This window comes from Lagopus muta, chromosome 1 (genome assembly GCF_023343835.1).
Source record: "Lagopus muta isolate bLagMut1 chromosome 1, bLagMut1 primary, whole genome shotgun sequence".
Classification (NCBI taxonomy): domain Eukaryota; kingdom Metazoa; phylum Chordata; class Aves; order Galliformes; family Phasianidae; genus Lagopus; species Lagopus muta.
In genome coordinates this window covers 15,086,705-15,108,482 of record NC_064433.1, presented here as the reverse complement: position 1 = coordinate 15,108,482, position 21,778 = coordinate 15,086,705, and the positions used below count along the sequence as shown (strand labels likewise).

Here is a 21,778-nt window from a genome sequence, read left to right as displayed (position 1 = left end):
ATGGGAACTGCCAGGTCACGGCCTGAACCAGTGGTTGAGCACCAGGTGAGAGGCACAACTAACCCAGGCAGCTATCCCTCCTCACTCTCATTTAGGAGATAGCAGTGTCTCTGGATAGAGATTGCACTCTTCTTGAGCTGTCACAGCTCATCAGGAAGGATGAGCTACTTCTTCTTTGTCATCTTCCCTGATTCCACAGTGCTTATACCCCAGCAGAAGGCACTGCTATTGCCTTCTGTTGTTCCACAACAGAGTAAGTTCTGATTCTCTTACGCTGTAAGAGCATAAGAGCACTGTAAGTTATTGTTCCTGCTTTGCCCTTTTTCTGGATGGACATCATACTTTCATGCAGAAGAGGTCTTTCTGGGGGTTATAAACATTACAACATTTTGATGACAGGACTGTGAAGAAAACTTAAGGTTAGCTCATAATCTTAACCCCAGTAATGTACAGTCCAGTTTACAGAAGAAAAAAGTAATAAAATGGCAGTTACTGAACTAGCACAATATTTCCATCAAAGCTGCATGTAACACAGTGTGCTTACGAAGACAGCAAGACTTGCAAATTGTTTGTAGTTAGAAACAAGATGATACTTATATCTGAGACAAGACTTGAAAGGACTTTATGATAAGTTGAAGCCACAGCTCAGGTCTGAGGCTGCATTATTTCATGCCAGCTATGAGCTCCTTGGCTGACAGCACTGACACCTGACCTTGGAACTTCTAACTCTTTGTCTGAAACTTGTTTTTAAACAGCAAGTTTCGGTATAAGGACCTCTCTCCCCTTCTTTTCAATAACTCCTACTAAACTTGTACAAGCACTGAAACAAAAACTGACATCAGCAAGTGAGGAAAAGACGTGTGGACACTCAGCAGCTCTGAAATAAAAGCTGGGCTGCAGTAGGTGAAAGATGAAAAGAATAAATCTTACCTCTACAGGGTTAGATACTATATATTTTCTCAGAATTCCTAACTAATCTTTACATTACGGATAGGAAAAACTTACTTCGCTTCCTCTTGTCAGTGCAGCACTCCTTATTTCCCAGTTAAGCTTACCCATGAATGACAGGTTAATTTCTGAGAAAGTAATACAAATCATCTTTGTCAATATAGCAATCATAGACCGCGGCTCTGCATAACTTTATTTACTTACAGCATTTCCCTCTGCATTGTGGTTTCTGGAAAATGGGTAGAAGGAGCCAAGCTGCGTCCAGCGCAAACAGAGCTCGTAGGTTGTGTTGGAGGCAAACCCACAGATGTCGGCACCAACCTGAAGAGAAAATATCATTGTGTCAGTGTTTGTGACTGTGGTGGCTGAGGCCCAAAATGAGAACCCAGAGGATTCTTAATAAAAATAATGTGTTGGAAGGAGATGCTGAATTCTGATGACTGTGTGAGAATGGTGCGGGATATGATGACACAAATTTTGCTGGGAATGAGATTTCACTTACTCCTATATCCTACGTATCACTGTGGAAGATCTGAAATATTTCAGTAATTATACAAATCCTCCAGCCCAGCTTGCAAAGTCAGAAACCTACAGAGGCAAGTCAATGATAAAACACTTCACGGAGGTCTATTTGGGGTGGCACACGGTGATTTAATCTGAAGCTGGCAGTGCTATTTTTGTTTCTGTTTAAGCAGCCAAGATTGATGACATTTAGCTTTCCCTAATCTGCAGTTCCTTACGCCGTGCAGGCTGATACTGCTGGCCATCTCTAGCAGCTTATTTTAGAAAACATTTGAGTTGATTTAAAGTGATACTGGGACGAGCCAGCAATTGCTCGAAGGATTTCAGACTCACAAAGGGGATGCCAAAGAGGTTGAACTCCAGCATGCCGATGATGGAGTAGTGCATGTCCTTCCACTGAGAGTTGTTGTCACCCAGCCAGTGACCAGCGTGCTTCCCGCTGCCGACGAAGGTAGAGCGACTCAGGACAAACGCCCGCTTCCCAGTTGCCTGCTGGACAACACTATGGCAGAATGCAACAAGGTCATTAAAAATAAGAGAGGTAACCAAAAACAGTCATGTGATCAGCATGAGCTTTCCAGCACAATTTTATTGGAGATGGTGTTATTCTTGAAACTTTTATTACTCTGATGTGAGTCATGTGAAAGTGTGGCTCCAAAACTGTAAACAATGGAAAGTTCTACTCAATGGCCAAAGTAAACAATTAAAATCTATCTCATCCATGAAACACTTTGTGTCAGATATGCCTAGGCTTCCTAAAAATTATTTTGCATTTCAATTATTCTCAATATTGTCTCAAAGTGAATATTTAAAACAAAATTATTTCTATATTAACTCATTTTATTTAATGTCCTACCATTTCTCAAGAAGTAATATATATATATATTTTTCAATATAAGATTTATTTAGAGATTTGTATTGGCAAATAAAGTCCTAATATTCTGGACTTAAAAGTTAGGAGGAAAAAGAAAGAAATGTCACCAAACCAACATTTAAAATCAGTACAGAAAGCAAACACATAATCTTTCAAAATGTCATCCCTTTCTTGTCCCCTGATTTCCTTCATCATTTGATTTATGAGATTTCATTACAGAATTGTTGCCAGAATGAATTTTTCCTTGCCTTTTAAAAGTGATTTTGCTCACCATCAGAGGATGAATGAAGTGCAATATGCCTTATTTAACAAACCTATTAAACTGTTGATCAATATAGGATAATCTCTGTATGGAATTAGATACTGTAACACTACAGATTGCCAAAACTCAGGTTCAATTCTGCTGTATTAGAAATTTGGGAATCAAAACTCCTTAGATTATCTGGGAAATCCCAGCCTGAAATATTAACCATGCTGCTTACCATCCGCCTCCTTTTCACTTTGCTTAATGAGATCTGTGCAAGAGCTTTCACCCATGCTTGTAATGGCCAACATTTCACTTTGTTTCTGTAGTGCTTCAGAGGCTTTAAAATCTATCATTTGCTTCCATAGGAAAAAAAAACCAATAATATACAAAACCACACCAAACTCAGTAGTTTCCATATAGGCTTACAAATATGATGCTTATGGGCTGTGCAGAGCAGGAGACCCAATTCTTGGCCAAGAGGGACCTGCTTGGTTTGTGTTGTACAGCCACCACCAAGCTCAATGACTGCATTTTTGAGCACTGTGGGGGGCAGGAATCTCTTTTTCCTGAACCTTTTTAAGGGTGTCCTGCATACAAGTGCTCTGCTTTGTCTCTACAGTATGAATTTGGCTCTGCTTGCAAAAGTAGGTGCTAATGAGAGTAATATTGGATCGATGCAACTATGATCCAGATCTGCGCAAACAGTTTGCAACACGTAATTTATTGGATAATTTTCAGTCTATCATGAATCATTGCCAAAGTGATTCTAATGTTCTCAAATACATTTGTGGACTGAAATTATTTACAGAATATTATGTGTGAATAGCTCTTGGCCCTAAGCAATGCACAGGATGGTCGTAGCTATCTTGTTGTATACAAATTCAAGCCATTTGACTGCATACATGGGTGAGATGACACATTTCCTATTCTCTGGCTTCATTAGCATAATTCTTTGAATGTTTTATATACGATTATGAATTTGTCATTTATTTCAGCCAATATCCTACAGCTGATGCTGGTATGCTAAATATTCATGGCTTCCTCCACTCCTGAAGGAAGTTTGGCTGAATAAAATAAGCAGCACAGGAACACATAATATTCACCACCTTGGAGGAGGCTGAAAGACAACCCTGGTGGGGGCTCCTGCAAGGGGAGGACCTTTGAGCAGATTGGGATGCTGGGCTACGTGGCCAGCGAGAGTAATGGCTGAGAGATTCCTGCTCTGCTCAGTGAAGGTGGGCTGCACAGAAGCCAGCAGATTGCTTCTGGCTTTTTCCCAGAGCTTCCCTTCCTCGAGGCTTGGCACAGAGCTGCAAGTGCATCAACACCTTAAATAGGCTCACTTAGCCACCTCCCCTGGATGCCTCCACAGTACAATTGGTACAAATGTGTGCTAAGTGCTAAAATAAACCAGTGCAAGGACCCCTGCTTTGGCGCTTACACTGTGTCATTAAACATATCCATGTCTTAGTTCTCTGCTGGAAAAAGCGTGATTTGTCCCTTTGATTTAATCAGTCAGTTTCCATGTCACTCCAGCCTGGCAGCTGCAGAGTCTGACTGTGCAAGCCCATTTTACGTGCTTCCCTGTTGCAAAGGGACAGCTTTACAGTAGCCTGTAACAACTCTGCTGCAATGCAGCTCAGCCATGTCCCCACAGAGCTCCAGGCAAAATGCAAAACGCTGCCTGCCAAGATCAGAGGCGGCTCCAACAGCAGCAGGGAAGTTGAATATGGATCCTTCACCAGCAGCCATGGAAGCTACTTTGCTTGGGCCACTGTAGCGAAGGGAAGGAAGAATCTCCCTGTTGCTGCTCTGGCACGGGAACAGCTCTAACACTGGATGGGAATATCTTGCTCTCCTTGCAGGAAATAAACAGTCGAAGAGCTAATCCTGATTTTAGCTGAGAAAAGTAAAAGTGGAAAAGATTCTGCTTCCTCTGACAAGAGTCTCTTTTCTTGAAATACTTAATGACAAATAGCAATGTGAAACCTGTAGCTGCTTCTTATCAGGTACCATTACAGATTTCCTAGGTAACGGCAGCTGCTTTTAAAATGTCTCACCATCACCTGAAACCCACTTGTAGAAATAGAGAACTCACTGGAAAGTTGGAGCAGTCTGTGACCAGCCAAAGAGAGAGTGCGTGTTGTAGTGCTCCCCCAGGTAAGTCCTGGAGTCGGGACACAGAGTCTTCTGAGACAGGGAGTGATCAGTAATGCCTGAGAAGGACACAAAACATTGCATGTCACAGTTCAGATCTCTTTGTATTTCTACACTTTTAGGAGTGAAAATGTCAAGGGACTTGGAAAGAGGAAAAGCTGAAGAACTGCAGGATCTGCACCAATTGGAGGCCAGCACATAGCTGCAGGCACAAGTGTCCTGACAGTATGGTGTAACCCCTGCTAACGAGGTTCAAATTCTATGTCCAGTAATTCAGAATGTCTGTACGGGCATCATGTACTCAGTAATAACCAGAGAGAAAACTTCTGCATTGCTAAGTTAAAAATATATGTATGTATACATTCTTCACATAGTTAGAGATTTTCCAGAATAGCAAGGAAAAAAAATAGCTAAAAAATCAAAATCATCACAGAAATTTAGATGCCAAGGGAACTTGTGCATTCACATGAAATTATGACATCCAGGTTTGGATTAGTGCTCAACTGCACATATAGGTAGGCAGCATGACCCTGCTCTACTGTGGCAAAATTCATGTCTCTTTTTCCCCCTGAAGACTTAGGAGGCAGCAGGACTGATGGAACAGCCCCAGGCAGCTCGTGAGCGGGAAGCAGGGATGTCAGGGCTATAAAAGGGAGGGAATAGCATTAGATGCAGCAGTCCAGTCCTTGGGAGGCCATCTGCTATGGCTTGATGCTCTGCACAGAAGAGAGCAAGGACAGATTATAATGGATGTATTCACACGTGGATGGGTTATACAGTAACTCTCCATCAGCAGATCACAGGCAGTGGAGGCAGCAGCAGCTTTTTGCCTTCAATAATAGTCAGGGGCAGCCCTGACCTTGCTGGCACAGCTCCAATCCAGCTGAGCCAAAGGGAAGAAATATGAATTGGCTGCACAGATGCTGCCTGGTCTTTGATCCCACATTAAGGAGATGCTGGCAAGACTCATTTGGTGTGGAAATGTGATTCTCATCCTCTGCAGGTAGCCTCCCTGAAAATGCCATATGCAATTCAGCAGGAATTGGGCAGGTCAGACATTTGGGTTATACAGTGGATTTATTTTTAGAGATGGAGTTGCTAGTGTTACAAAATCCTCTACCCCCAAAAAAATAAAAAAGAGGCTGACAAATAGACCTCCTTTGTTTGCTTAAGTGAGTGCAAGCATTATTGTAAATATCTATCAATGAGCAGGAAACTTCAGTGCCAAATCACACTTCACTGTATGTTTGCAGTTCTTTACTACAAAGTGCATTTCTCTGCATCTGAAACCCCGTTAGCCTGTCTGCTCTGCTGGGCCACCAATGATGGAATCCTCCTCTTTGGATCTTTAGACAAAAAGGCTCCAGTGTGGCTGATCTGCATCAGAAATACTTTAATTTGTAGGTAATTTCCAAGAAACCTTATCTGGAACAGCATTAAAGAATACACTGATGTTCTGGGAAAAGTTGCACTCAATGCCTCAGTGACACCCAGTTATGAACCCTGTAAAACGAGGTGGGATATGAAAGCAAATACTGCCACGTAATATCATAACCTTGTGTTTCATTCCTATTCTGAATACTTTTCATTCTGCTTCAGTAATAGATTGCACATTAATCTCCACTGTAAAGTGTTTTATAGAAAATTGATTTGAAGGACTTCTGTTTTTAGAAGGTCAAACCATGGGTCCAGGTGATTGTGGTTATGATATGGGAAAGGAAACAGACGGCTGCCTTTCCAAACACCTGAGACACTGAGAGTGGGACTGCTGCAGGCTCAGGTGCCCACCACAACAGTGAGCTCCAAAAGCCCTGCATAGGGAGATCTTAACTTCTTGTTGGACTGAGCTGCCCAGGCCCCATCACCGTACACCTGCTTCAGACAGAGGTGCAGACAACTGTGGGCACACACAGTGTTGGCAAAAAGTGGAAGACAATAAGAAACACTTAAATATTGATAGGAAACATTGGGTAACAGCTCTCCCACACTTTGGAATAAATTCCTCAGACTTCTGTCTGCAGAATGAAGGCCAACGCTGTGAACTGCAAAAAGAAGGAAGTGCATTTGCACAAGAGAAGTTGATCAAGACCCACAGTGCTGAAATATGGCCATTACAACAAAATGGCCCCCAAAAGGGAACAAACATCTAAATCGTATTTTAAAGCTCTGCTCCTGGTTTCAATAATTTACGATGTTTTTATTATTTTATGTCATGCTTTTGTTATATTTAAGTTTCTCTTGTACACTGAGTGAAGAGAAGTGAGCTTTAATAAATAAAAGGAAGAATTCACAAGACATTACAACAGCCTGAAGAAGAAAAAAGGACATTTCCAGTATTTCATTGTCAATACATCATTTATGTCCCAGTTTCCTGTTGTACTTCAGCCTTGATCAGGCAGCAGAGCTTTCTTAGGGAAACATTGGCTGGATTCAAGTGAGGAGCACTGTCACTAATTATAAACACTCAGGGCTTCCAGGGGGAGAATGAGCATGCCATTGTTTCAGCTATGGAAGAGGTGTTCCCCTCTTAACAGAGTCCCATAGGCCTGGGCATTTTAAAATTAAATTTTAGCCTATAGATCATATCTAATAAAGGACTGATTTTTTTTTTTTTTTTCCCTGGAAGAAAAAATAATTAAGCTATCAGGGATATGCAACCTTTTCTGTCATGAGTTGTAGAAAAGCCAGGGACTGCCCAGCCCTGGGTCCCACAGCATTTGCGGCAAGGCAGGGTAGTTACTCTTTTCATAAATCTCCATCTGAGTCTACAGTTATTTTGCCCTTTCTATGGAGAAGAACTGTTGTTCAGAGAATGTCAGGGAAGGCCAGACTCCGTTGTGAAGCTGCTCTGGTGACCAAAGAAGGTATTTTTGATACTCTGCTAAAGCTGAGCCAATTGTGTCCTGAAGGAATCTGTAGTACTGCCCTTGGCAAAAGAGAAAAAGAAAATTTTCCTAAGAGTTTATGAAAGAGATTTGCAAAAAAGCTTTACTCACTAGGAATGTAAGGAGGATTATTGATATCATTAGCAGCACATCCAGGAAGTTGGCCTGTTAAATCATTGGATGGTTCATTCATATCCTTTAATAAAAAGAGTAAGACATGTCAAAAGCCATGTTTTCTGTTTTGAAAAGAAGGGAAGGCAAATATAATCAGACTTACAATCCAGATCCCATCGTAGTCAAGGACATCCTTAAACTCCAGACACAACTGGGTCCACCATTCCACTGTTCTGGGGTTGGTGTAGTCAGGAAACACTGAGTATCCAGGAGGCAAGGACTAGAGTACATAGGTACAAATGTGCAGATACTTTTTCATTTCTGCTATACATCTTCTTTAACACTTTGAAGCAATAGTAGATTCAGCACATAAGAGAATTTAGTAGACTGACCTTTCCAATAGCAGGAGTTACGCCATCGGAGTTGTTTATCCAGACTCCCATTTCCTGTCCGAGGTCATATGGCCTGTAAGTACCTGGTTCTTCATCCTTGCTTATAAACGGATCCTGAAAACAGTGGTTACACTTGATTTATCTCAGAGACAATGGTTACTTTCTCTACTTCTACGTTTCAGAACAATTTGATGTTATTAATACACACTGCAAAAATGTTGGTAGAAGACAGCGTTAAAATTTAGTAAGAGTAGAGAGCACGTAATAATTTAGAAAAAATCATTAAAGAGTTGCTGGTATTTCTTGTGTAAGACCAAATTTAAGTGAAATTAATAAGCACCTTCACGTTTATTTTTACGAGAGTATATTCAACAAATTTTGAAGAGGCACCAAATTTTATTTTCCTCCCTTCTGAGGTCACAAAACTTGGCATCTCTGTATTCCCTCCAAGAAAGCTCCCATATCAGCTTATCCAACTTCAGCATCTTAACTTTGGAACACCTAGAATATCTCAAAGAACTTGAAGTTGGGACACATCCAACCTTGTTAGTCCTTTCTTCAGACCCAGTGTCAACTGTGGTTGTTTTATGTCAACCCGGTGCAAAATAGCCCAAGTCCTCTACATCAAGTGGCCAAACTTCTCTGTTCCCAACAGGTGTGAAATCACCAGCAGCTTACATCCTGCAGATTGTGCCTTCTGCCCCCATCATGGCCCAAGAGTAACCTCCAACTCCCACCGCTGCCCCTTACAGAGACACAGCCAGTTTCTCTGCCCCAGGATGGCCATCTATGGCCATCTAGCTCATTGAAAGGAGGCCTGAATTGTGCCTGGGTAGGATGGTGGCCCGCCATACCAGTAAGTAATAATAGTAGGAATACTCTGAGATGCCTGTGAAGAACTCTGCTCAGCAGCCAAGTGGGAATAAAAGGAGGTTAGTGTGCTTAGCAGAATGCCCCTAATTGGGAACAGCTATCTGCTTTGTATTATTTAGAATGAAGGAAGTTTGCAGCCATTTTAGAAGGGAATTCTTCCCTTTTCTCTTAGAAAATGTTATCCCCTCAAGCTCTGCTTAAGGCAAAAAAAAACTTTCAGTTACTACACACAAGAGGTAGAAATGCAACTGAAACAATCCTTCCTTGAGCAATAATACAAAGGAATTTTAATTAAAAAGTTATTGGAGTTTAAATACAAAACTGAAGGACAAAGAATATATGATCTCAAATGTTAATATCCTTTAAGGGCATGCTTTAAAATTCATTTTAGTGCCTAAATTAATTGCCTGATTTACTTGTATGCCCTACAACAGCTGTAGCCTGGTGAGGAAATTGTACTCTTCCATGTGTCAAAAACAAAAGCCCCTGCTAAGCCCTCACCTTAACTGCAAAATAAAGTTCAGCTTTAACTACGTAGCTCCAACATCACTTCCATAATTAAAGAGTGTAAATGCCTATAGTGTTCTTAACTTATTGAATAGTTCAGTTTTGGAAAAGAGAAAACTGTCCATCTGCAGTAATTATCTTATTATTGTGGAAAATATGGCTCTCAAGAGACTTGAAGGCTGGAAGAAATCAGCTTAATTAGCTACTCCTAATCCAAACTTCTGGTATCCTTCAGCTGAAAGGTTATTCCTGTGCATAAATCTAATATATTATGCAGGTTTATCTATGTCCTAAAGAGAAATAAACTCTCCCAGTCCTAGTTTTGCATTCCATTGGTTGTTTATGGGAGAAGGAAGTTCATATCTGTTAAATCTTCCCTAACTCATCTTTTATCAGCTCTTAAAGAGGAGATGCTGAACAACCATGAGCAACCTCTGACTGGCTGCTCTGAAACCTGTGGGTCCCCTAGCACTTACCGAGACCAGCACAATTTCACCTGTGACCTCAAATATAGATTTTAACTCACATCCATAAAAAATCATTTCTGGAAATTTTAGCCTCTACAGCTCATGGAGCTAGATTTTAAAATGTTAAAGCTATTAAGTCTTGTTTTGAATCATAATCATGTTTGCACTGACTTCTTTTCTAAAAAAAGAAGAAATTCTCACTCATGTCATCTCTAGCTGTTTTCGTTTTTTAGTGTTTTAATGGAAGGTATGCAAGGTATTTAATTAGAGCTCCTCTTCAGTAATAATGTTTATAATTTTCCATTCTAATATTTTTTTTTTACTTTCAGAACTCTTATTTGTTTCTAAACAATACATTTGTTCTGACTCAGAGTAAGTCACAGCTGAAGTATGCACCTTATTCAGCACAGTAATGATGACAAAATACTGACACTCCTGCAAAATCTCCCTTACGTGGAGGTTGCTTCTCAAAGACAGCAGGAAAGAGAATTGCTGAGGGGCCGCACTGCTACAAGAGTGACCATAGACATAGAGAGCTCTCAGCATTGAATGAAATGGGACTGGGCTTCTGGATGGTGAGGCACCAGCTGCACACCAAACAGAGATGTGCAGAATCCATTCACAGCCCTTTCACTGGAGATTTTACATGACATGAAGTGACAACAATCAGAGCACATCTCCTGAAATCAACGTGAGGTAGCCAACAGCCTGCTGCACTTGGGCAACTTACCCATTACTGTCACTACTCAAGGGGATCTAAGCAGAAGATAATTCTTTCTGTATCAGACTGGATTATACTCATCTTGATTGAGGTTAGAATGGCTCTCATTTGGGAACAAAACTTTTCATATTGTTCCAGCTCCTGACTCAACTTATGGGAATGACGGAAATCACTAACAAAAATAACAGCCAAAATTTTGCAGAAATAGTAGCAGTTGTATATAATAATGGAAAGGTAGAAAATGTCACTAGCAGTGCAAACTGTACTTTCCAGGAGATTTTCAGAAATGGACAGCAAACTGGATCTTGCCTATGGTTTTTCTCACAAGCGTATCTAAAGAGATGGAGCACAACACAGTCCTTGTTTACAGGTTAGTGGAGAGGGGGAAGGGGGACCTCTTAGTATTCACATGGGCTTATTGCATAATTGAAGAATGGTTGCTATATTCCTTGTATCTGCCTAACTACTGAGATAGATTTATACAGCAACAGCTACTTGCCCTGTTCCAGCAAGTTCAGGAAGTGCTTTGAAAGCGTTGTTGAAGCTCGCAAGCAAGAAGAAAATGTACCTCACCCATTATAATGTGACTTCACCTTTGTAGCTTCCTACACAGCAGAAAGTGCAAAACAATTGGAGACATCCTAACTTTGATGAGAAAGGTGTGATTACCATGTATTTACCAAAGGGTAAGAGTGCGTACAGGAAGAGCTACCCCAAACTCAGTGCTTTACTCTATATTCATATCTCATAAACTAAAGATAACTCAATAAATAAGCAGGTAGTGTTTAAATGTTAGACCTGTAAGAGGCTAAGTGATCTTTAGAGAGGTGTTGAAAGATGGAGGGAGTGCAAACTGCAAAGCAATTGGAAAGAGCACTCATTCCTGTCTGTGTATGTGCTCAAGTTCAGATGGGTTAGCTATTTATAACGATGTAGCAAGTTAATTTGGGGCTAATTTTTTCTTGAAATTGCTCTCCATCAGAGTGACTTAATATTGTTACTGTTTAAGAACTGTGCCTTGGACCTCCAAGGACAGAAGCTTCCTCCAAGAATGGAAGTTTTACTGCTGCACACTGGTACTTCTCACAATTTACAGATGCAGTAGCACTGGGACAGGTAAGGATATGTACATTTGAATTGCTGGCAAACAGTCCCACCATAAAGGCTGCTATTTCCATTACCAAAATGTAGGTGAGCTCTCAGTGTGGTTTTGTTTAAAATTCCTGTCTGTGAGTGCAATTACAGTGCAAAAAGTTAAAAATTAAGTCAATCGTAAGTACAGAGCAGGCCTGTTACATTGCCAAGGAATCTGGTAACTGTTTTAAAAGGAGAAAACACTGCCATGGATTTTGAGGTACTGCTTGGCCCATCCCCAGCAGTATGCTAAATTTCCCAACAGATTTTGGAGGAGAAATAAGACCAGGGAGACACTTCTGACTTGCTATTTGAAGAAGAATGTCATTTTTAAATTGAGAAACTGCGGAAGCTCCCAGTTACCTTAGCTTCAGGAAAGATTTAACATACCATCAACCATGAAAAAGGCATTATCCCACAGATTTGGACTCTGCTGCTCAGTATATTATTCCTCAAGCCTTTGAAGACACCGCCATTGATCAAGGAAGAAATATGACTTATTTTAAAAAGGCTGGATCAGCTTAGAGCTCAAACATCTGTGGTCTGCCCCTTCTCAATTCATCTGGATTAACTGGTAACTTTACAAGGATGAGTCACCAATATAATGGAGGCAAAAGTGATGCAGATCTGTGTCATATGAGGCATTTTTTTAATAGAATTAAGGGAATATTACTGCCATTCTCCAAACACTGGGGAAACATTGTCTGGAGACTGTGAAATCCAGGTATTTACTAGACAGACTGCATTCAAACTGGGGCATCTGTGAGGGAGAGCCACTACCAAGAGATCTGAATCTCACACCCCCATTAAAAGGGAGTAAAATACCTTTGTTAATTTAAACTAGTGAAAAAGGGCTGAGGGAGAATAAGCTTCTGCAAATAAGTATATCAAGAACACAAACAGCAGGATGTGAGACTGGCAATTTGAGCTATGTAAGAACCTAATGAAAAGTATAAGGTGATCATTTAGGAGATGTCCCTGCAAGGTCATTGTCTCCTGTGGGTCACCTCAACCTGATTATATATTATATGTGTGTTTATTTATTTATAGCTGCAATTTAAGGCACTTTTTTTTCCCCCTAATCCTGCCCCTTGTGATCACAGTGAATAGATTATGACTGTTCTCTTCAGCAGCACTTGGTGCCCACTTGCTCCTTTCTCTGGGTCTTAGCATCCCTGCACTTTCCCATCACAGAAATGGGAGGTCATGCCACCACCCCTGCCTTAGCCAGGCTGTACAGTACTGTGCTGCAGTAGGGCCCTGCAGAGCAATGTCTTATGGACTCATCAAAGACTATTATTTAATTTACTTGCCACTAGCTTCCATACCACCACTGTCTTCTCTGTGGAGAAAAGTAATGTCAGTGCAAGGACATGTATGGGGACTGCTGGGGGGAGATGGCAATCTTGCAGGAAAATTTGACAAGAGAAAATGGAAATATCTGATTTTCACTTCTGCTCAAATGAATTCTTTTGTGTTTTCCTCCCTGGGGACGACCAAAGGCCATCTGGACATAATCCTGGGCAACCAGCTCTAGGTGTCCTTGTTTGAGCTGGGCCTTGCACTGGGTGACCTCCATAAGTTCCTTCCACCCTCAACCACTTTGTGATTCTGTACATCAATATTGGTTAAAGGTTTAGCATACGTTTCCCACAATTTTTTGTGCAAACAAATTTCTCTTACATTAATTCAGATGAAAAAAAAAATAAGACAACATGATTTATAGTTACTAGCTCCCCAGATTGATTGTGAGTAGATCTTTTCCACTATTCAGCTATTTCTGTCTGCATGTTAAACTCATTTGCTCATTATCAGAAAAAGAACTGCATTACAGCAATGCTATCTCAACTCAGACCTGAAAAGAAGCAATTTTTTTTCTTAGATGAGTGGAAAAAATGAAAGAAAATTGATGTTATGGTAAAGAGATAATACTGGCACACACAGGTATCTGATAAATGCAGCACATTTAAATGTGACGTCTGCTGAAATTGTTGTTCAGCTCTTCTCAATAAATGACAAAAATAGAAGATGTTCCACAACAGCATGCATGCGTTAGCACCTGGATACTGCTATGAGCACTATGATGCAAATAGTTCTTATAAATGGAAAAATAATTAGCGACATTTTCAATTTACCAGAATAATGACACTGTGCATTCCTGCTGTCTTCAGCTCTTTGATGTACTCTGGCAGACCCGCATAATTCGTTTTGTCATATGTGAAGTCCAGGCGACGATCCATGTAGTCGATATCAAAATGCTGGACATCCTAAGCATTTTAAAAGCAAACATTGATGTATTTTAAACAGAAAATCAGAATGGGTGCAACCGTGTTCCTAGGGAGGAATTAACCTATGAAATGAGACCTAAGAGATTGATTGTAATAACCGTAAACGACTGAGGCCAAATTCAGTCCCTATAAGTTTATGTGGCAGCAGTGGGCAGAATGGATGCATGGAAGTCCTAGCTTAGCAACTACTTGGCAGTGATATGCATCAGCTCTGCCATAGTTTGTGTTTAAAATGCCAGCACCTTGTACTGCCACACACCAATAAATTGCTGTCACAGCGTTAAAGCACACCCAAGCCCAACCTGCCTGCAATGCAGCACTTAAATCTCATGTTTAAAGCCACTTCTAAACATTCTTTTGAGCTTTGTAAAGCTATGTAAAGATATTGCACAGAATTGACTTGTGAAACCACTGCATAAGATTATGAGCATCCTTTTGTTGTACAGTTCTCTTCATGGGATAATCACATTTCCTCTAATATAATTTTATTCATCTCATTTCAGATTTCAAAATGAGCACATATGGAGAAAAATTCATGCTTACAAAGGGGATGTCGTAGTGATGCATGCGTTTGGCAGTTTCCTTTACGGCATCGAGGCTGGCATAACCCCACCGGGACAGATGAAATCCCAGAGACCAGTAGGCAGGCATGTGTGGGCGTCCAATGGCCTAGAGCAGGAATCAGGAATACAGAAGTTCAAATGGTGAGGTGAAGATCTTAGGGAGACAAATCATCCTGAAAGGCCAGGAGAGGCTCTCAGCTCATTTAAACCACAAGGGTCAGAATACAAGTATCACGCGCACTTGAAATACCCCTTACTTTCTCAGACAACTCACTGCACCACATACTTCATTGTAAAACGTACAATATGCTTTGCTTTAACACGGGCTTTAAAACAGTTTCTCCTGGTGGACCTAACCCTTTGGTCAACAAAAGGCAAATCTCCAGCATTGCACGCATGTCAGCTTTGCTGATTTCTCTTGCCACATCCAGCTGAACTAATTCATCTGATGTTTATTTGAGCTGTCTGAAGTTTTAATCATATTTGCACACCTCCCTGATGAAATCCAGTTGCTCATGACTGACTGTTGATATTGCTGGCCCACAGCAATGTGTTGCCAGGTGTCACCAAACCCCCTCAAGGTCAGAGTTACCATTTGCTCTATCAAAATTCTCAACTGAAACACAGTTGCGAGTTAAGCATTACTTTATAAATATTTGATTTCAACCTGCTCCCTGTAATTCAGCTGCAAATTGCATGAGGAAACTTGTTTGCAAGCAGGGGAGTGTGAGATGTCCTGGTCTGCTTGCCAGGGAAGCTGCTGGGGCAGCAAACAATGACTGTAGGTCACTTTGAGAAAGATGGTGAAACCCTCCCTTGTCTCATTGCTGTACACTGCTGTTTTCTGGGGGAGATATTTCAAAATCCACATTCCCATTTTAAACAGTTAGATCCCATGAAATTAGGTTTTGTTCAGTAATTCTAAGACCCTTGCAGGCAACACATGAAAGTCTACTAGCTAGTAAGAACCCATGATTGTTAATCAGTCACAGCTATTGACTCCCTTTGGCTACGTAACCATTCCTCCCTTGTTTCCTTATAAATCTCCATACCTAATTATGCTAGGAAGTGGAAACAATTAAACTTGAATATTGACAGCTAAAATCCATCAACTTTAATTAGATAAAAGAATACACTCCTGGCACTTCCTATCAGTTGCATGGCTGAGCCCTCCAGATATTTCAGTGCATAGAGGTATTTCTTCCTTCATGAATTTGAACAGAATCTGACCAGGGACAGTAATGCTGGACTTAAAATTGCTCCAGAAGATGTCACAGACTGTAGAGGTGATGGGAATTGCAAACTGCAGCGGACAGAAAAACAGATGGAGGAAAAGCAGAGGGTGTTTTAATGCCTCTGAGCACTTCACAGAGGAACTTGCAGGGTCACTTGCTTGTCCACAAACAGATGATGGTTCGTGTACAGGCAGGTCAACTTCACACATTCATGATGACAGCATGACAGATTTGTCTGCACAGTACATTTTCACTGATTGGGATTTCTCACCTATGGCAAGCTGTAGGAGGCCAGAACATCTGGGGGTTAATGGTTTGAATCCTTCCAGCAAGGATGGGCTGGCTGAGCGCTGCACCCCTCATGTACTTGTTCCTCATCCCATTCCACCAGATTTAACCCTTTTCAGCCTCCTTACCTCCTATGTGAAGCTGGAGATGAAGCCAAGAGAAGAAGTAAGCACGACTACCAGCAGCTTGGTACTGTACCATTGCCATGAGAGGTCCTGGACAGAGGAATATGGCCTCAAATCACATACAGGGGACACCCGAGGGCAGAGACCTCCACCACAGTGCAATCTCCCCAGTTGCACCTGATCCCGCAGGTCATCCCTCCAGCTCTGCTAGGGTTTCCTGTGGAGAGCTGGGCAGGAACAATGACTTGGGATTATCCCCTGGGCACCTGCAGCATAGTGCTGTGGTGTCCAGCACAGCACCTTCAGGGCAAGTTTGCTCCTCTGTCACAACTGCACTCACCATATCACCGACAAATTCATCCAAGGAGGCAGCAGAGCTTGTTTTAGCCCAGATACGCTGCAAGATGGTCTCTGTGAACCCCACCATTTGTGCTCCAAAAGCAGCTGCACAGTCTGCCTGTGTTTTCTCTGCAGTAAACAGAGGATGACCTCTCCAATAAAGGTTAAAAAAACAGAACAAAACAAAAGAACTCCCTGATGAAACAAAACCATTTGTGTACAGGCTTCTTCCCTTGGATAAAAAGAAGATGGAGAAACAGCTGATAAATATTAATCCTGCTGCTGGATGCAGAGCCCGGTGCCCTGGCAAGATGCCTGCATGGCACAGAGACCAGCACCAAGGTCATCCTCTGAGCTGGCTGCTAGGGAGGAAGCCTACAATGCCCCAGGTCTTTCCTGGACATGGGACACTGCTGGTATGCATGCTGATGAACTTGGGACATCACCCATGCCAAATTCCATAGATGAACGGGGATTAATTTCCACCCTGTGTGCTGCACTGAGTGCCGGGTGGATGGCAGCGAGGCCGAGGTGAGGCTGGGGCCATCAAGGCACCAGGCAGGGCCTTCCCCTGGGACACTGCCTTGTCCCCAGCACTGGGGAATGCTGTGGGTTGGTTGCACTCTGTGCCATGGCTCTGCAGACCTCAGAGCTGCCCTGAGGCAAGGCAATATTTTGTGACAGCATCCCTTGAGGAGCTCAGGATTACAGTTGAACAAATGGAAGAAAATCCACCTTGCAAGCAAGATATTAACTTTTAAAGCAATTAGTTCCCCAGGTTGGCCAGGCTGGAGCAGATATGGTAAGCGTAATTGAAATGAACAGAACATTTGAAGAGGAAGGATGAAAACAGGGCAGCTGGGAAAACAAATGTTCTTTCTTCTAATTATGCTGCGGACTCTCTCTAATGGATCCCCCTGAAGCTTCCTGATAAAGTAAGTGGCATATGGTACCTACGTGCAGATGGATTGGCAGGGGCAGAGATGCGATTCTGCAAACCTGAAAGTTGTGTTGGATTTGATACATATTTAGGATCTAGTTAATTCATATAGATTGCATTTTGCATACAAATGAACATAAAATGCAGTGCACAGAAAATCTGATAGGCAAAACTGACTTGCGAAGAATCAGAAAAGGTAAATGAGGTATATAGCAGGGGAACTGAAGGAGGAAAACATGAGAAATGCAGGAACAGCAAACATATGGAGGATCCAGACTGAGAAAAGAGAAAAAAAGAAAGATACAGTAGTGCAGAAGTAGAAAAATAGATCTTATTTTCAATACCACCATTCCTCCTGCACTTGGTTCATAAATAACTAAGCGTTGTTTAATAGGTTCACTGTCAGTGTACCCGGGTTTGCATAACTTAGCCTTATAATTTCTGAACTTTTCTCAGATGCGCCTGAGAGCAGATACATCTGGGAGGTCTCCTGAATGTACTTCTCAGTGAGAACAGAGCTCAGCGAGCAGCTAAAAGCTGTGCCCAGGAAGCAGGTGAACAGCATTCCCTCTCCCTGTGTTGGGCTGTTGGACAGATGACATTATCACCATGGGCATCTCAAGTGGATGATGATGTGAACTAAATTATAAATGTCAAACAATAAAAGGCAGGTCCCTGTGCTACTGCTCAAGTAGGAGGCTGGGCTGGATTGCTCCTGAGGTTCTTTCCCCCGGAACTGTCCCACAGGTCTGAGAGGAGGAAGTAAAGCAGCACTTTGCTCTTAAAACAGAGTTGGGAGTCATGCACTATGCTCTGTTAGGAACTCATGTTTTACTGCTGTGCACTTTTACTCCATCCTGAACTGACACTGGTGCATTTGACACCCATGATCCAATATGGCCTTTGGTTGCAAAGTCCCAGCTGGGCTCATCTCTTCAGCTCATCACTGCTTCTTCCCATCCTCCCACAGATTTGGGGCATTTGCCATAATAAGTGACATTACTACAACTGTTCTGCACACCGAACCTCTTCTGCACTAGGAGAAAAGTATGATTACCATCAAATAGATATATTTAACTGTGGCAGGACCAGCTCTGATTTGCTGGGAGCAGTGCCCCTCATGGCCAGGCTCAAGGATGGGAGGGACCAGAAGCACTGGTATGGAGGTTTCTTCTTCCCATTACACCATGCTCAACACACACCTGATAGTCACCATCACTGCTGCAGAGCTCAGTGATGCTGGCAGGCTATGTTCTGGAGCCCAGTTCATGAACTCTCTTGATCTGTTCCTCACAAGACACAGCAGGGCTCCTGCTTTCCACTCGCTGATTTCCCACTGCCTCCATCACCCTTGAAGCCAGCTTAAAGCAGATTAGCATGGCCTTCACTGCCATCCTTCTTTGCCCCAGGGACAGATGGGGGGGCTGCTGAGAGCTGCCTTACAGGCATCAGCCACACTCCTCCCTTCCAACCCCTCTCCTTCCCTGGCCAAGTCCTCTTATTGTGAGAGAAAACATAATTGAAAAACAGTCTTTTCTGTCTCTTCCACCTTCCCACATATCTTGTACATAAAAGCCAAATCATTACCCTAGAGACTAATATGCTAATTGCAACATTTGTGATCTGGGAATTTCAGAATGTTTACTGAAGAAGTTATTATTTCACTGTGAAATTGCTACCATGCATTCTTCAGGATTCCCCAGACAGGCGAACACAAGCTCAGAGAATACAGAGCAGGGGATTTTTTGTCCTGGTGCGTGACATGTCTAGTTAGGAAATACCCTCCAGCTCCCTTCTCCTTATTTTCTCTGCTCCAGCTGCATTTCCAGAGAGGCAGGGGTGGAAAGTGAGCTGCCAGCACTCCCCAGCTGGGGAGGGAGTAGTCTCTCATTTTATTTTCAGTTGTTGGCCACCTGCTAAGCCACAGAAACACTGCCTTCAAACACCAGCAAAACAAAAGAAACGGGGATGGTTCTCACCTCTGTGCAGTGATGCCCCTGAAATAGGGACTTTCAGCACAGAGATCACAACTCTGTCCGTGTGGATGGGTCTCTTGGCTTTTAATGCTCGATCACCAATGTGGAAGTACAAAAACCAGCTTTCTGGTTGATCTATGGCATTGGAACTGCAGGGTGGAAAGATGTGCAGAGCGGTTGGGAGCTGCAGACTTCTGAGAAAAGGAGCCAGGTTAGGGTAGGCATAGGGTACAGAGGCTTTAAACAACCAGCAAGGGCAAAATACTGCTTTCTTTACGTAAAGAGCTTGGTTCCAAGACAGTGTTTTTGTGAAGGGCCCAGTTAATGCACCACTTGTATTTGGTGACCAGGAGGAGCATGTCACCCGCCATGTTTAGCAAGGCAGCTCCCACTGCTTACAAGCTCCTGAACCAGCAATTTCCCCATGTATTCTCAGTTCTTTGGAAAATACTGAGCAACTGAAAAACAAATAGTTATGCTGTACTCTGTGAGACAGGAGTAAATAAGGCTTTTCCACATCCCTACTCTCAAATACCAATACATGAGTTTTCATTAGTGAAACACAGACTAATTTGTCCAGAATCAACGGGCAGTTCTCCTGGCAAGCACAGGTTTGATGCCTTTGAAGTTCATTCTACACCTCGGTAGGCAAGCAGAGATAAAGCTCCCAAACATTCCCATCTGTGCTCAGCATCCTTTTAATGCTTCCTTCTCCCAGTTCTGTGGCAGAGCAGGAGAGATACAAGCCACCCTTTTGCACTGAAGCCTCTTCAAGCAGGGTTTGAAACTTCGGCCACTTTCACCCAAGAGCTCTAAAATATGATGTGCCCACAAGTTTTGTAAAAATCAGTGTCAGATCAGGGGAGAGTGACTCAAATCATCCCCAGTATCCCTCATCCTGCCCGCTAGCAGTCAGACTGCTGCCAGACAGCTCCCTGTCACTGTCACCAAGAAGCCTTTGGAAGCTCCAGAATACCCAGAGTGAAGAAGTTGAACCAGATCGAAACAACCATGAGGGCCTTTTCTATGCATGCAGATGAAGGAGAAAAAAAAAAAAAAAAAAAAAAAGATGAATGATTTAGACTAAGAGGAAAAAACAGCTGCTTTAATCACATTAATAGAGCAGACTAAGCTCTTCATTGTTGTTTCCTCCTCTCATAAGCTCTCTGATTCATGCAAATCAAGAAGACAACAAAGGGGCAAGGGTTGGAAAATCTGTCCACCTCCCTCAGCTGAATACCAAATGAAAAACAAGGAGAAAACAATACTATCAGCCACATGTTTGGATGGTTAGTAGAACACATAGATAGTGTTCATATGTTGTGAGAGTGGGCCACACAATCAGAATCCAATGATTTACATAACTATCTTTCCCTTATGGGGAAAAGTTTCCCAAAGTGTAGCAGTAGGAAAGTACCTCTGCTGTAGTAATGCAGCGTAGCCCAGATGCTGATAAGAAGGCTTTTGTTTACAATATTCATTGGATTTTGATCAGTTCCTAGCAACGCTCTGCCTATCAGCATTTCTATATTACTTTTCAATGTACCGATCTGTTAGAATCATGGAGCAGAAGTATGTATAATTATAAAATTATATCAGTGAAAGGAAGGTTTGAGGAGCACCTGAAGTGGACCACAGCATCAATTGCCTGGCTTTGAGGCAAATATAGATCAATATTTGGCCAACTTATTCTTACCAACTTCTGACAGAGCACATTCTCAGCCTCCTTGGATGGTCGATTCAAGTGTTCAGTTCCTATTATAGAAAAAAATGATTTCTCTGCCTCCAAATGTTCATCTTCTGCAGACAAAGGCAGCACTGTATTCCCATTGGAAACAAGGAGCAAGCAATCACCATTCTCATCACAAGAAGCCTGCTACTATTCCCCTGCTTCGAGTTTTGTGCCTAGTAGCTGAGTACAGCTGTGCAGGAAGGGGCTTCAGCAAAAATTCATTTCAAAGTGTCCTGTGTCATTTTCTTTTTGATAACAGTCTGTGTCTTTGATAACAGTCTCTCCTTAGTCTTCTTCTAATACTAATGTATTCATAGGACTTTTGTTTCTGCTGTTTGTCCTTCCTCACCACATCAGCTGCCACTATGTATGAGCGGTGGGACCAAGCTTTGGCAGAGTTGCCTGCTGCTAACCCAGTACCGATGGCGCTTGTTCCAAGGCACTGCCCCAC

The 21,778-nt window shown here is 42.2% G+C and overlaps 1 protein-coding gene across 1 annotated transcript in view; it reads right to left on the bottom strand.

Annotated features, from left to right (window-relative positions):
• LOC125687970 (sucrase-isomaltase, intestinal-like) overlaps window positions 1-21,778 on the bottom strand; it is a 51,662-nt gene that overhangs the window by 16,375 nt on the left and 13,509 nt on the right. The window contains exons 8-15 of the mRNA XM_048933383.1: window positions 14,673-14,798; window positions 13,977-14,108; window positions 8,140-8,253; window positions 7,911-8,027; window positions 7,745-7,829; window positions 4,690-4,807; window positions 1,804-1,972; window positions 1,153-1,269 (exon numbers count right to left, since the gene is read on the bottom strand). Coding sequence (XP_048789340.1) covers window positions 1,153-1,269; window positions 1,804-1,972; window positions 4,690-4,807; window positions 7,745-7,829; window positions 7,911-8,027; window positions 8,140-8,253; window positions 13,977-14,108; window positions 14,673-14,798 — 978 coding nt within the window. The remainder of the gene's footprint in view (window positions 1-1,152; window positions 1,270-1,803; window positions 1,973-4,689; window positions 4,808-7,744; window positions 7,830-7,910; window positions 8,028-8,139; window positions 8,254-13,976; window positions 14,109-14,672; window positions 14,799-21,778) is intronic.